The sequence below is a fragment of the Galeopterus variegatus genome, unplaced genomic scaffold (assembly GCF_000696425.1).
Source record: "Galeopterus variegatus unplaced genomic scaffold, G_variegatus-3.0.2 Scaffold108, whole genome shotgun sequence".
In the NCBI taxonomy this organism is placed as follows: Eukaryota; Metazoa; Chordata; class Mammalia; order Dermoptera; family Cynocephalidae; genus Galeopterus; species Galeopterus variegatus.
The window spans coordinates 817,035-832,866 of NW_007726219.1; the positions used below are offsets into that span (position 1 = coordinate 817,035).

A 15,832-nucleotide genomic window follows, 5' to 3' on the forward strand; every position below is an offset into this window, starting at 1 on the left:
GGGCGCAACACTGAGGGTTGCAATCCGTTGCCGGACACGAAAAAAGACAAAAAAAAAAAAGGAAAAAGCAAATGGGATTTTGTCATTTAAAATATACACTTTTAAAAACCAGTTCAGAATAAAAGAACTATTCCATTAGGTGGCCTGCAGAGTTTGAGTGTGCAGAAGCTGCTTGGTGTCAGGACAGTTCCCAAGGCATGGGTGACATTGTTTCAGGAGTTATGTGACAGGGGCCTACAAAACAAGATGTTTTCCTTTTCTCCACATCCCAGTCCAAATACTTCTCTCTGGGGATCTTCCTGAACAGCTTCCCGAGCAGACTTCAATAATCACTCCTGGAGTGTATGGACAGGTATTAATCAGATCCAATCCCGACGAGACCCAAACCTCACTCTTAATGGAGAGGATGAGGGAGGGGAGGTGCTTCATGTTAAACATCCAGCATTATAAAGCTTCAGTTCAATTGTAAAGTCTAAACAATTAACATGAAAATTCAGGAGTATCTATTTTCCAATTTTAAAATGACAAATGTGATTCTAGGGGGATTTGAGGGTCGGGGGGAATGTACTGGAAAAATGCTAGCTAGCCCTGTGCTTCTTTCAGTAAATTAAGGAAAAAGAACAATAAATAAATACTAAATTCTAGAACTAAAACATCATAAAAACTAGAACTTATTTACAATTGTATCTGAATTTACAACAATAAGGGAGGACATGGTGAGATACTTCCAAATACTTGGTTAGTCTTTATTCACATGTAAACGCAGGACAAGTGATACCTGGAAGGCAGCTGAAGCTCCNGTTAGTCTTTATTCACATGTAAACGCAGGACAAGTGATACCTGGAAGGCAGCTGAAGCTCCTACTTGCTCAGCAACTGCTGGACTGTGGTGTGGCCTTTCTCTAAGGAACAATGTCCCCTCCTGTCACCTCACTGCTGGGACTGCCTTGGTGGTCCCCACCTCCCCTCCCATTGGGACTGTGCCATGACTCTCCTGAGTAGCCTCAGACTGGAGTTTTTAGTAACCTTCAACCCATTCTTCATACCATGTGGAAGAGTTTTCTTCCCAAAATTCAAACCTGGCCAAGCGCCCTCCTCTGCTCACACATTTCCACGTGGAGTGGCAAACTCTGTAGGCAGGGAAGGGCAGTGAGCACCTCGGGTTGGTGGCTGGGGCCTCACCCCTACAGGGAATGTGACCGCCTTGCTCCTTTTTGGGAATGTAATAGAACCTGCAATAGTCTTAAGAAAAACTGGAATTCCAGATTTTTATCTGAAATTGGCTCAACTTTTTAAATCTGGCTATGCAAGTCAAACTGGAACCTTTGTGTATGAAAATCAGCCCTGATGAAGGCAGATGGGTATCTCTGTTCAACACGATAAGTTCAAATCTTAAGAAAAGCCCTTGGAGGGGGTGGGGGTGGGGGCGTGGATGGTCCCTCTTGGTCCAGATGCCTTCCAGGGTAAGGAAAAGGTCACCACCCTAACTGAGAGTTAAAGAGCCCTCACCTGTCAGAAATGACTCTGGCTCCGGGTCAAGATTATGGAAATAAGAAGCAAACAGCATGAACAAGTGTGTGAATACATTACTACCCATTTTCCCAGGGGACGATTTCTTCCAGGAAGTTCATTCTGTTCTCTGTATCACATGCAGGCCTTCAGGTATCCTGAAACCTACTCAACACTGTAAAAACCAGGAGATTTTTAAAAAACAATTTAGTCAGTTTAGAAAAAGATTAATCTATTCTTTCCCTTTTTAATTTGGAGGATCTGATTCTAATTCAACAGTCAGACCTTGAGTTCAGACCCGACACCTCCCGGCTCTTCTCAGCCAGAAAGCTGGGCCGTGAAGGTCACGCAGGATCCCAAAGGTGGAGCACCTGGCGCGGGCATGCCTGGCATGCGGGCTGGGTGCACTCCTGGCATGACCTCGAGTCACAGTCCTAGGAGCAAACGCATTCCAGCCGGGGCAACGTGAAGTGCACAGGTGCGCCGGCAGCAGCAGGTGCCCCGCATTTGCAGGCTGTGCCGAAAATGAACATTACAGTGAAAAGGATCGACAAAGAGCTGACGAAGAACCCCGAGCGTTACCTCCTTCTGCTGCCGCTCCAGCTCCTTCATCCGGATCTCGCGGGCCTCGGCGCGGGCCGCCCGCTTCGCCGCAAGCCTGGCCTCCGCCTGAAACAGAGCGGGAGACCATGTTAGAGCACAGACCAGCCAGCCCTTCAGAGTGAAGGAAGATCTGGTTCAGAGTTTAGAAAACACACAGCAATGAATCACAGACCTGTACAAGTTAAAAGGGTCGTCAGGACTGACAGTAACACAGGGTGATCATCCCTAATCCAAAAATCTGAAATGCTTCAAAATTCGAAACTTTTTGAGCACCAACAGGACGCCAAAGTGGAAAATTCCACACTTGACCTCATGTGACAGATCATGTGTTTCAGGCACAAAATTATTAAAAATATTGTATAAAACTACCTTCAGGCTACNAGATCATGTGTTTCAGGCACAAAATTATTAAAAATATTGTATAAAACTACCTTCAGGCTACGTGTGTAAGGTGCATATGAAACATAAGCCGATTTTGTGTTTAGGCTTGATTCGCATCCCCAGGATAGCTCATTATGTATAAGCAAATATTCCAAAATCTGAAAAAATCTGAAATCTGAAACACTTCTGGTCCCATGCATTTTGGATAAGAGATACTCAACTTGTAGTATGGTAATGGTTATTGCCATCATTTATTGACTGAGCCCTTACTAAATGTCAGGTGAGCCGGATTCTAAGCACTTTATATATCTTATGCCACACACCCCTTGCATCAGCCTTACTAGGTGGATACTGCTCCCATCCCCACTTTATACATGAAGGAACCAAGGCAAAGAGAGGGCAAGTAACTTGCCCAAGGTCACACAGCCTAAAAGTGGCAGGGCTGGGCACTCTCCCTCTGGAGCAATGAAAGACACACAGAGCAGAGTCCCCAGTTCAACCCCTCCCTTTACAGAGCAGGAAGTGGAGGCTTGGAGAGGCTGCCAGACCCTTCCAAGGTCACAGGGCTGGCTGGCGTGGAGCTGGGACTCTGACCCCATTCTCCAGGACTTCCTAGCACACTCTGCTGCCCTCAGCTTCCCCTTCAGCCCTGCAGGGCTGGGGAGCGCATCTTTTCTCAAGACCACAAAGATCAGAGCAGAATGGTTTCAGCTGTTAGAGTCCTTCCTTCTGTTATAGGAAAAATCTGCCTCTGTTAACTCTTTCAACTTGTCACTGTTTTGCCATATTCTACTTGAGAGCATTTAAAATGCTTGCCTAGGGCCAACCAACGCTGTCAAACCTGGCATTTGAACACCGTTTCACGTTGTACAAATCTCATGTTTATTCATCATTTCATGTGATACAACAGCCCAATAAGGGAAAGGGCACAAGTATTTCAGAGCTCAGGTTTTCTGGTGTTAAGTAAATCCCACCTGCTTTCCACAGAAGTTTTGGGAATACACCTGTAATTCTTCCAACAGTTCCATAAACACAATTTTCAGACGTCTCACTGTTTCCTAAATAATCTTAAAACTAAAGCTGTCCGGAAAGCCGGTGTGGTCCCCAAGGGCACCCTCCTCAGTGCCCTCCACCACCCATACTTGTATTACAACTTTATCTGCCTTCTAAATTCTAACCAATGGTGAAAATTGCCGTAGTTGATCTGTCTTTGAGGTTGGCTTGTGTCCTCATAAGGAATGCACTCTATAACTTGGTTCATTCACGAGGCTCCTTCATCAAATCAACCCCATGTCTTTCAAATCAAGGGGTGTCAAAAATCACAACTGCACCAGAATTTCGATACTTCTTTGCCATTTTCAATTTCCAAGACCATGTTACACTGTGGGAAGGGCCTCTCAGGTCTATAAAAAGATCTGGCAAAGCTGGAGGGGTAAGGGAGGTAAGGCTCCTTTGACTTTGACATCCAGCCATACTCAGCTCCTACAGTCCCACGGATGAGCAGACCAGTTCACACCAGGTGCAGTCACCTTCCCAGCCCTTCCTGGGGGAGCCTTGGGGCTCCGTGCAGCTGGCTTGGTCTCTTAGTTAGACCAGGCAAGAGTTTTCACAGCAGCCTTAACCCATCAGCTCAGGGGAGGAGCAGAGAGGGGGGATTGGGAAAAGAGAAGGGAGGTTATGGGGGAAAAACGGGAGAAGAATGAAACTGTAGCAAACNAAGACACACAGAGCAGAGTCCCCAGTTCAACCCCTCCCTTTACAGAGCAGGAAGTGGAGGCCTGGAGAGGCTGCCAGACCCTTCCAAGGTCACAGGGCTGGCTGGCGTGGAGCTGGGACTCTGACCCCATTCTCCAGGACTTCGTAGCACACTCTGCTGCCCTCAGCTTCCCCTTCAGCCCTGCAGGGCTGGGGAGCGCATCTTTTCTCAAGACCACAAAGATCAGAGCAGAATGGTTTCAGCTGTTAGAGTCCTTCCTTCTGTTATAGGAAAAATCTGCCTCTGTTAACTCTTTCAACTTGTCACTGTTTTGCCATATTCTACTTGAGAGCATTTAAAATGCTTGCCTAGGGCCAACCAACGCTGTCAAACCTGGCATTTGAACACCGTTTCACGTTGTACAAATCTCATGTTTATTCATCATTTCATGTGATACAACAGCCCAATAAGGGAAAGGGCACAAGTATTTCAGAGCTCAGGTTTTCTGGTGTTAAGTAAATCCCACCTGCTTTCCACAGAAGTTTTGGGAATACACCTGTAATTCTTCCAACAGTTCCATAAACACAATTTTCAGACGTCTCACTGTTTCCTAAATAATCTTAAAACTAAAGCTGTCCGGAAAGCCGGTGTGGTCCCCAAGGGCACCCTCCTCAGTGCCCTCCACCACCCATACTTGTATTACAACTTTATCTGCCTTCTAAATTCTAACCAATGGTGAAAATTGCCGTAGTTGATCTGTCTTTGAGGTTGGCTTGTGTCCTCATAAGGAATGCACTCTATAACTTGGTTCATTCACGAGGCTCCTTCATCAAATCAACCCCATGTCTTTCAAATCAAGGGGTGTCAAAAATCACAACTGCACCAGAATTTCGATACTTCTTTGCCATTTTCAATTTCCAAGACCATGTTACACTGTGGGAAGGGCCTCTCAGGTCTATAAAAAGATCTGGCAAAGCTGGAGGGGTAAGGGAGGTAAGGCTCCTTTGACTTTGACATCCAGCCATACTCAGCTCCTACAGTCCCACGGATGAGCAGACCAGTTCACACCAGGTGCAGTCACCTTCCCAGCCCTTCCTGGGGGAGCCTTGGGGCTCCGTGCAGCTGGCTTGGTCTCTTAGTTAGACCAGGCAAGAGTTTTCACAGCAGCCTTAACCCATCAGCTCAGGGGAGGAGCAGAGAGGGGGGATTGGGAAAAGAGAAGGGAGGTTATGGGGGAAAAACGGGAGCAGAAGAATGAAACTGTAGCAAAGGGGGAGGAGCAGAGAGGGGGGATTGGGAAAAGAGAAGGGAGGTTATGGGGGAAAAACGGGAGAAGAATGAAACTGTAGCAAACAAGGGCTGGAAGAAGGAAGGGCCACCAGCGGTGGACAGAGGGAGAAAGGGAATGTGGTTGGCAGAATTCTAGGATGGTCCCCTGGTGTACAAGCCCTGTATAACCCTCTCCTCTGTGTGCGTGGAACTGTGAATATAATGGATGTCACTCCTGTGATTACATTACATTATATGGCAAAGAGAAGTTGCAAAAATAATTAAGATCTCTCATCTGCTACTTTTGAGTTAATAAAAAAAACAGATTATACTGGGTGGGCCTGCCCTACTTAGATAAGCCCTTTAAAAGAGGTTCTCTTGATTCTACAAGTTAGAGTCTCTTGTTGTCCTGGAGAAAGCAAGCTGCTGTGTGTGAGAGGACTGTGAGGGGGCCACGTAGCCTCAAAGAGCCGAAAACAGCCCCCAGCTGACAGCCAGCAGGAACATGGGACCTCAGTCCTAAATCCGCAGGGAACTGAATTCTGCCAACAACGTGTGAGCTCAGAAGAGGACCCTGAGCTGCAGAAAGACCCCAGTCTGGTGGATACCTTGACTGTAACTTGGTGATACCTGAGCAAAGGACCCAGCTAGGCTTTGCCCAGACTCGTGAACACAGACACCGTGATATCATAAATGTGTGTTATTCTAAACTGCTACGTTTGTGGATTTTTGCTATGTGCCACCAGATAACTAATATAAGGGCACTTCAAAAAGTTTGTGGGCAGATTTATATTATCTCTTAAGTCTATTTTTCTACAACCTTTCTGAAGTCCCCTTGTAGAAGGAGGTGATGTCTGAGATGACTCCTGCCCTCACAGAGAGAGTGTCTCTGAGCTGAGGGGAGTCCCGGGCACCTGCAGCCCACCCCCTTCCCAGCCTGCCTGTCCAGCCCCCATCCTACTCCAGTTTAGCTCTGCTTGGAACTTGGCCACAGATCCTTGAAGAGATCATCTACCTGAGCATGCAGCTGGAATCCTGCCATCTGGAGGCCCCCTCAGGTGGCGTACCCACCAGACCGGCCTCCAAAATAATGTCCCAAGGGACCCCAGTTACTCTTGGGGGCCTGCCCTACACCGAGGAAAAGGTTCTCATCATGGTCCACCTTCAGCCGAACATGTCTGCCCTGTCCTTGAGGATAATGATATTAAAAGACTGAAAACCAATAACCTTGCTTTGAGGTACATGGGTTTGGGCTGATAAAGAAACCACATGGAGGAACCACGGTAAAGAATAGATTCCTTATAAGGACACAAGCTAGCCAACTTCGAAGACAGATTAATGTGAGATTTTCACCTGAGATTAGAATTTCAAAAGTAGATTTGTAATTCAATACAATTTCAATTCTTGCAATCCCCACCTTCTAAAGCACCTACATCTCTTAAGACTCTCATATGCGGAAGACGAAGTGCTTGTAATACAGGAAGCGGTAACAATCACTTGCTTCTTGGACTCTAACTAAAAACCGATGGATATCTGAGCCAACATTAGCTTAGGTACGAAACCTATGCATGACCATCATCTTCATGAGCACAAACCAATCCATGGATTAGCAGTATGTATAACTCGACACTAGCTTGAATTGCCCCTAAAAACCGATGGATATCTGAGCCAACATTAGCTTAGGTACGAAACCTATGCATGACCATCTTCATGAGCACAAACCAATCCATGGATTAGCAGTATGTATAACTCGACACTAGCTTGAATTGCCCGAAAGGGAAACCATAGTTTCAACAACACAATTCATCCCAAAGCAGAGACACGGCTAAGAATAGCAGAACAGCTGACAGGCAGGACACAGAATGATCACTAACATGATCACTGTGAAGTCACGAGGAGAAACGCTTTATAGGACCAAGTCATCAAATGAACAAAAAGTACGAAAGAGCTGTGGTCCACTCTGGCAATGCACAATCATGAATTCATTTCCCGTAGTATCTAGTGTGAAGCCCTGTAGTCACATTGCTGGCTGTCCAGGCAGGAGTTCTCGGAGACTGGGGGGCCTCAGGCGAGTGATTTGATGGTGCAGGACAAATCTTTCAGGAACTGATACTTTTGTAAAATGCAAACTCACAACTTGAGCTCACAGCCAAGAGCTTCCGAACGCTTCCTTTCACTTTCTGTACTTAGCTTGTAAGGGACCAGTGAGGGCTTACTGACCATCACCAGCAGGGACCACACTAACTCATGGAGCATCACCATCTGAGGTTGCCAGGAAGGATTTTCAAAATGCAGTCTGGGTCCCCAGTCTCCAGGGACACAGACAGAACAATGGGTGACGATGTATAAGCTGCGGGTGCAACGGCAGCTGAGGAAAGAGAACCAGAGGTCTGCTCCAGAGGAGGACTTAGCCCCGTCCCGGGGTTGGGGAAGGCGCCTGCAGTCACAGGCCCTGAGCCCAGCCCTGGAGAGCAAAGAGCAGAGAGCCAGGGCCAGGATGTGGCAGTGAGGGGCATGTGGTGAGAGGCCTGGGGTGTGGACCCCCACTCTCAGCCTCGTGTCTGGAACCTTGTCTTGAAGGAATTTGGAACCTCTGAAGGGTTTTAAGAATGAACACAGCAGGATGGGACTTTTGCTTTAGAAACACTGCTCTGGCTGAAGTGTGGGGAGCAGGTACGGGGTGCAGAGGGCAACAGGAAACCAAGGAAGTGAGTTAAGAGGCTGTTTCTGAGGACAGGACACGAATGGCTGGGCTGCAGAACTGCATGCAAAGGACCAAGCTCTGAGTGAGGCTAAGGCTGCGAGGCCAGTGGTGAGGTGAGAGGACACCGGGGGGACAGTCTGGAGCCCAGGGGTCCCATGGACAGCCTGTGTGGTCCCAGAAGCCAGAGGAAACTTGACAAAAAAACTCCCCACCCCTGCCACCACTCACAGGCTGGTGGCACTCAGGAAGCTTCCCCAAACCAAACGCCCCTCCTCCCCCCACGGTCCTCTTCCTGATGCCTGCAAACCTCAAGGGTCTTGGTGGGTTTAGGAGTCCGGGATGCCCCCATGTTGGCCCCATCCAAGCTCCCAGCCTCAAGGGAGATGACAATGACCAAGTGAAGCTGGCAGGATGGAAGGGACGAAGAAAAATAGGCGGATTAAAGCAATTTTGGATACAAAGTATAAATTGCACAGGGCTTCAAAAAAAAAGTGTAGAAAACCAGACTGAGGATACTCCCAAATGACCTGTCAGTTTAAATATTCTTTAGTGCCCAGAGTTGCTGGATCCTCATGAGTGAATCAGATCAGCGTTCACTCTGTGATCTCCGAGCACTCCACTCTGTACAGAAACAGCTTGGATCCCAGCGGCTTCTTGGCATGGCCCCCTCTGGGGTCCTGGGGTCTGCCCTCTCCCCTTCCTACAGAAGCCATAATGGAAAGGTGCTGGAGAGAGCCCCTGTCTCTCCCCCCCAGTCCAGGCACCCAACTTGAGGGGTTCTGGAAAAGGTGGTGTTCTGGATCCCAAATCCCCACTCCTCTGCTTGATACTATCTTTCCTGAGATAAATACTAAAATACTCAAGGAGATAATTCTCTCTCTCTGATTTGTCTTAAAATAACCTGGTGGGGAGAGGGAGGGTATAAATGGCTGTAACCTGACAATAATTAAGGCTGGGTGGTGGACATGGGCCTCCTCAAACCAGTGGCTCTCAAAATGTCACCCCCAGCAGAGCCCGGTCTCACCTGGGAATGTGCTGGAATGCAGACTCTTGGACCCCGCCCAGGCCTGCTGAGTCAGAACCTCCGGGTAGGCCAGCCCTGGGCTTCCGCCAGCCCTCCAGTGGTGCTGACGCTCGCCCATGTGTGGGGACCTCTGCTTTCTGGTAGTCCAAGCATGTCTCGGTAGGTCTCACATTTTTCATAATAAATAGCAAGCATTTAAAAAGACAGAAAGGAAGGTAATGAAGACGCACTTGCTGCTGCTGGAAGACGGCCGTGGCTCTGCTTCTGTTGGTTTTTGCTAGAAACCCATGCAGTGTTGTCCCGTCCTGCTCCTCTCCCAGGCTCAGGGCAGGGCAGAGGCAGGAGGTGCCAGGGCCCAGCTCCGCTGAAGAGATCCAGACTCCACTGATGAGATCCAGGCCCCCTGGCTTCACAGAAATTCCCACAACTGTTGGTCCGGGTGCCAGAGTTCCATCTTCCCTTATAGGGGACAGAGTCTGGCCCTGGCCTGGGATCCCATAAACAGAGTTTATGGGCACTGGGCTTTAAAGCAAGACACTCTTTGAGGGTGCGGATGGTTTGGAAGAAAACATTCCATTTATCACCAAAGCTGCCTCATTATAACAACTTTGACTCCGGAGTTCCACTCTTACATCCTGTTTTACCACATACAAATATAACAACACTGTGGTACCGAGCTGATACTATGGTGATGAGAGATACACAAGGACACACAAGTCTGACTCCAGGGCCTCCTAAATCAGTGGCTAAGAAGACAGCCAGGGTCTCCCAGCCACCGTCCTTGATGCTGGCCCTGAAGCCTGCTGTGGAGTCTGAGGCGACGGGGGCACCTCTACAGGGACCCCACCAGCCAAACCCACAGGCCACCTAGGGGGACAGAACACCACAGTGACACTTCTCCCACTGAAATGCCTTCTCTGGGCTGCACAGACCCATGTGTGATGTCTCTGTAACCAGGCTGGAGAAAGCTTCAGAGAGATGTGTGTGGAAGTCACTGTCGTGAGTCACAGATAAGAGCGGCATTAGGAGTTACTTTAGTATTAGGTCCCTTGCTATGCGGAGATGGCTCTTGTTCTCGAGGGATCCACAGGGCAGAAGTGGATTCTATGGGGCAGGATGTGGAAGGCAGCGAGATAAAAAGTCCAGCCCATGCCTGTTCTTCTAGTGACCCCGACGGGCCTCTGGCTCAGAGCACCAGAGATTCCAGACTGCAATAAAGCAGTCGTCCAAACAGAACAGCTGCTCCTTCTTCAGGGCTGGGGAACTCAGTGGCAGCCCAGCTCAGCCTGGGGTTTAGGGCCACAGAGAACTAGAAAGAGAAGTTATTTACCAAGACAGGAGAAGAAAGCCCCGGAGAGGGGCAGCGGAACGGAGCCCTCCCCAAGGCCTGGCCTCCTAGCCCGGCCACACACGGCTCCCACCCTTACCTGTCCTCCTGCCCATGGTGAAGCATTCGTAAGCAGCAGCAGGAAGAACTACTGCCTGAGGGTGGCATCAGCCCCAATACTCTGAACCCCAATTCCAATGATGTCTGGGGCTCTAAAAGATCTCCTGGCATTTGTACTCTTCTTGTGGCTCCCACCTGGAGGTGCCCACAGAGTGCCTGCTCTTCAGAGAAGAGTAACCTGGTAAACTCTGGGGGAGCAGAGACCTGACCGCTTGGGGAGGATGGAGTACTGCAGGAGGCACATTCGATAGCTTTCCTCAAAGTCCCATGCTATTTCAGGGAATCTTGGGTCTGCTCACAAATTCTCTGAGCTCTGAAGTTTTCCTGGGATTCAGGTCTAGTGTGGAATTCTATGTCCTACGACCTCTTACCCTGCAGTCACAGAAAAAGTTCTTATTCTACCTTTAAACTCCACAGTGACACCCAGGGGGTCCAGGATTCTACAGAGACGCTGGAAGGGATTTATGAGCCACAACTCTGGGGCAGTTCTTGAGAAATGTGACTGAGATGCTCTCATGTTACTTCCTCTACCCATGCAGAGAAAGGCCTGGGGTCTGGAAGCTGCTCCCACTTCTGCCCTGCAGAGCCCAGTGGAGACTTACTGCATGTTACTGATGTGCAAATCAGTTATTGCAGTGCTCCTGGTGTTGGGATGCTGACATTCTAGAACACTTGTTTGCAAAGGGCCTGGTACCACACAGTAGGAACATCGCATTGGCCAATGGAGAGAGGACTGGGCCATGGAGCACAGATGAAAGGCCCCAGGGACTCTGCCAAGTCCCCGGGCTCTTTCTTCAGATGAAATGATGCCCCATGGGGCTGTTCAGAGAGAGAAGCAATTTTTTCAGCTGTAAAGCATTCCACAAATAGAGGAAGTTTTCATGTTAATTATGCACATTCATTTTAGCCTCCAGGTTTTAGAATCAAGCAGAATTGAAAAACCAGCAGCATTTTTTTCCAGGTCCCATGACACATTACAACTACAGTTTATAACATTTTTGGAAATGTTTTAAGGATGTATTTAAAGTTCACTCATGTGCATGTAACAGGAATATTATGCAGTTGAAGGCTGAAGTGCAGACAAAGAACCAGTTTTGTTTGGAAACAAGCAAGGGGCCTCAGTCCATGTGTGATTCTTCCCCAAACAAAGAAGGAATCAGGCTCCTAGTGCGGCAGCTTCGAGATCTTGGCTTCGCTAGAGAACGCACACAGGCCATGTCAATGTGACTTACAAGTGCTGCAGTTTCCATCTGGAGTGGATGGTGGTCGTGCAGCTGAGGCTGAGACACAGAATCCCTTTCCTGAGTTGCTTTTGCTACAGGAAGCGGCAACCACCACCAACTTTTGTTTTCTGTGTAACACCCCCACTCCTCACATGCCGTAGAATCTAAAAATAGTTTTCTATTCAAAGGAACCGAGTGGAATGGGTGACGCATCCTCCTGCACAGACGTGAACGGGAAAGGGGGAGGACAAGGTCAGCAGCTCCGAAACAGTGGCCGAGGCTCACCTCTGTCCCTGTGCCCATTGCCCCTGAGTCCGTGGGCTGTCGCGTGCATTTTTATCAGTCTCAAAAGAAAAGCTTGTCTTTCCAAAATCAGTATTTAGGCAATCCAGGTAAGTTCCCCCAATAACCACAAGGTAGCCTCTTTTTATGGCCATGACTGTGGTAATGACAGCCACAGAGTGGAGGACACTTTGTGATGACAGTTGTCAATGGCAGGACAGCCAATGACAGTGGAAATGTTGGGGGGATGTCACAATGATTACAGGGGAGAGCTAATGGCATTTAGGAGGACAGACCAGGTACACCAATCCTCCTGTATTCAGACAGGCCTGCACTGTGAAGAACTTTCCCATTGGCCACTCAGGCAAATAGCAAGACCACTGTGTAATGTTTGGATCTACAAACCGATTCCAAGTTACATGGAAACTCAAAATATGTCTCATACAGTCCAACTATACATTGAATGTTCCAGGAATGCAATCACATGGAAACTGAGGGAGGATTATACTTGGCTTTGGCTCAGAACCTTTCCAAGGGTTAGTCACTATTCTGAATGTCAAATCACTGACAGCAACACGAGGGCCTTCTCAATACAACAAGCCTGTATCAGGCTGCACCTGTGGCTGTGATGCAGCTGTGTTGCTCCAGTCAGACTACTGCAAGACACGGTCTTCTGGTGTACCTGGGCTTGCACATTTCTATACTGAAATTCGTATATGTTTTTATAATTACCTTCTTTTTTTTTTTAATGTTATAGGTAAAACACTACACTGACTTGAAATTTTGTTTGTCGGTAGATTTTATCACCTATGAGTTTCATTTCAGGTTAGCAATAAAGACGTTAAAAACTTGTTTTAAAAAAGTGTCACCGGGCCTGACAGGGTTGAGAACCCTAGCTCTAAAACTGTTGAGCAGAATAGGGTCCTGTCTCCCTCTCTGCACACACAGATGGCACGGCCACATTCACTAACCAGCCCGAGCACAGCTCAGAGCACAGGTCTGGGTACTAGTGCTTAGACCACAGGATAAACAGGACACATGTTCATTAAATCCATTTGAGATTTAGAGGACATAAACTTAAAGACTAAAGCTTAACTGGTTATTTAAAACACAAAGTTTCCATCAAAATGATTTCAGATGAATAATGGGGGAGAATGTAAAACTATCATGAAATTTTACGGTAAAACAGTAGCCTTCAAAGAAGCCTTTACTTTGCAAGGCTGCTCCTGGCTGGGTCCACAGACCCAAGGAGGTGGCGCACTGTCCTCCATGCTTGGAGGACTAGTGGACAAACCCAAGAAGTGCTGGGAGCCAACAGTCTCTAGGCTGTGGCTCAGTGTTCTCAGTAGGAATCCGAGTTCCTGCAGATGGAGAGTGTCCAGAAAGGAAGCTCAAGACCTAGTCACCAGTTTGGGCTCTTCCGCTTACCAGATAACTGAGTGTAGATAAATTACTTAACTTTTGAACATCAGTCCTCATTATGGAAGGAGGGGCGGGAGAACTAGGCTACGTAATCTCTAAGCACTTCCTTGTTCTCTGAAATTCTGTCTCTATACCAGAGGTGAATTATTTGTACACTGAGATTGTCTTCAGACTCTCTTTCCCCATTTCGCTACTGGAAACCTCCTGACTTTGTTTTCAGAATAATAAACTTCTTTAAAGTACTTCACATGCTAAAATAATAAACATATTAATCAGGAACAAAATGACTGATGTTATTTTATTGAGTGCAATGACTAATACATTTACCTTCAAACTTCACAACACAGTCTTGGGCTTAGCAGCTACCCATATTGGTGCTGAAGAATAAAAATGCTGCACAGTATTATCCATGCAAATAAATTTCTATTCTTGCTGTTAACGAATTAATTTTTTTCTGAGATGAGTGAATCTTTGTATTTCCTTTAATAGCCTCAACATGCTGGAAATACAAACAAGAGCCACGACCACCACTAATAACGATGTGGGGGTTGCCAAGTGAGAGCAGCTTGGCCTCACCTGTGCTACCTCCTCTCCAGGTGGCAGGTTCTGGGCTGCACTCCCTTCACCTCTGCCAGCTCCACTAAAGATCATCCTACAAACCCCACACTTTTAAGGTTTCACAAAACATTTACTTTTTTTTTTTTTTTCCCCTTTTTGTCTTTTTTCGTGACCGAAGATCATCCTACAAACCCCACACTTTTAAGGTTTCACAAAACATTTACTTTTTTTTTTTTTTCCCCTTTTTGTCTTTTTTCGTGACCGATAACGGGATCGCAACCCTCGGTGTCGCGCCCGTACCGCGACTGGCAACGGGATCGCAACCCTCGGTGTCGCGCCCGCACCACGCTCAACCAGTGAGCGGACCGGTCTCCACATGGGATCTGAACCCTCGGTGGGAGCGCCGCCGCGCTCCCAAGCGCCACACTCTACCGAGTGCGCCACCGGGCTGGCCCCACAAAACATTTAAATTGTTCTCTCTCAGAGTAAGGCTGAAAACTCCAGCAGTACCAGGTTTTTCCCACCTTAGGCAGCTACTGAGAACCTTTCCTATACTCAATTGATACTCCTGAAACCAGCTATAAAAGAAACAGAAGCCATCAGTTCTATCCTCAATAAACTTGTCTATTTGGACGGGGGTCAGGGAGGAGCTACACGATATACACAGAAAACAAAAGCCTTCAAACACAGTGGCCCAGCTATAGGAAAGAAAAGTTTGATAAGATGAAGTCTTCGCCACATGCATTCAGGAGCAAGGACTTGTGACCTAGGAGGCTGCCTTAGTGGGCGCGGGGGTGGGGGGGAATCCTTCAGCACTGATATTGGAGTTGAAAAACCCCAGGGCTGCAAAGAGCAGCTGATAACAACAGCAGCAGCAGCAGCAGCAGCACCAGTAGCTACTAGCTGCACGTTTACTGCCTGCCAGACCCTGCCTGAAGCACTGTATACAGTGGAGGCAGTTAGCAGCAGCAGGTCCAACTCAGCAGGCCTGGGTCTGAACTGGCTCCACTGCCTGCTAGCTATGGGGCTTGGAAGTCTCCTGACCTTTTAAGCCTCAGTTTCCTCTTTATCTGTAAAATGGAGGTAGTAAAACTATCCTCTCCCCACCAGGTAATGGCAAGAGTTAGGGAAGATGTCTACATAAAACACTTAACAGGCTGACTCAGCAGGGGGTTGGTAAACCTTAGCTACCTTTACTACTTGCACAGAGTCTGCTATGACAGCTACTGATCTAGCACTTGAAACTCAGTTCAGATTACGCTTAATAGCACACATCTAGCAGTGCAGCAGGAAAGAGTGCCACTGGGAACTTTCAGAGGAGGAAGGTGGATATTCTCAGACTAAACCAAAAGCACACTGCTTATTTATCTTTCCCTAGGAAAATTATACATCCACTTGCCACAGATAAAAAAAAAAAAAAAAGACACTCAGATCAGAAATGGTGTTGCTAAATGGGCAAAGGAGCTGAATAGGCATTTCTCAAAGGAAGATATACAAATAGCCAACATACAATGAAAAAATGCTCAACATCACTCGGCATCAGAGAAATGCATATCAAAACCACATTTAGTTATCTCACACCAGTTAGAATGACTGTCAAAAAGACAGAATAGGGCCGGCCCAGTGGCGCACTGGAGAGTGCACCGCTTGGGACTGCGGCGGCGCTCCCGCCGAGGGTTCGGATCCCATGTGGAGACCGGTTCCCGCTCACTGGC

At 47.8% G+C, this 15,832-nt stretch overlaps 1 protein-coding gene across 1 annotated transcript in view; it reads right to left on the reverse strand.

Moving 5' to 3' along the window:
• The window catches only part of LRRFIP1 (leucine rich repeat (in FLII) interacting protein 1), a 93,744-nt gene that overhangs the window by 73,486 nt on the left and 4,426 nt on the right, over window positions 1–15,832 (reverse strand). Inside the window, exon 2 of the mRNA XM_008586075.1 lies at window positions 2,091–2,177. Within this exon, the coding sequence (XP_008584297.1) occupies window positions 2,091–2,177 (87 nt within the window). The remainder of the gene's footprint in view (window positions 1–2,090; window positions 2,178–15,832) is intronic.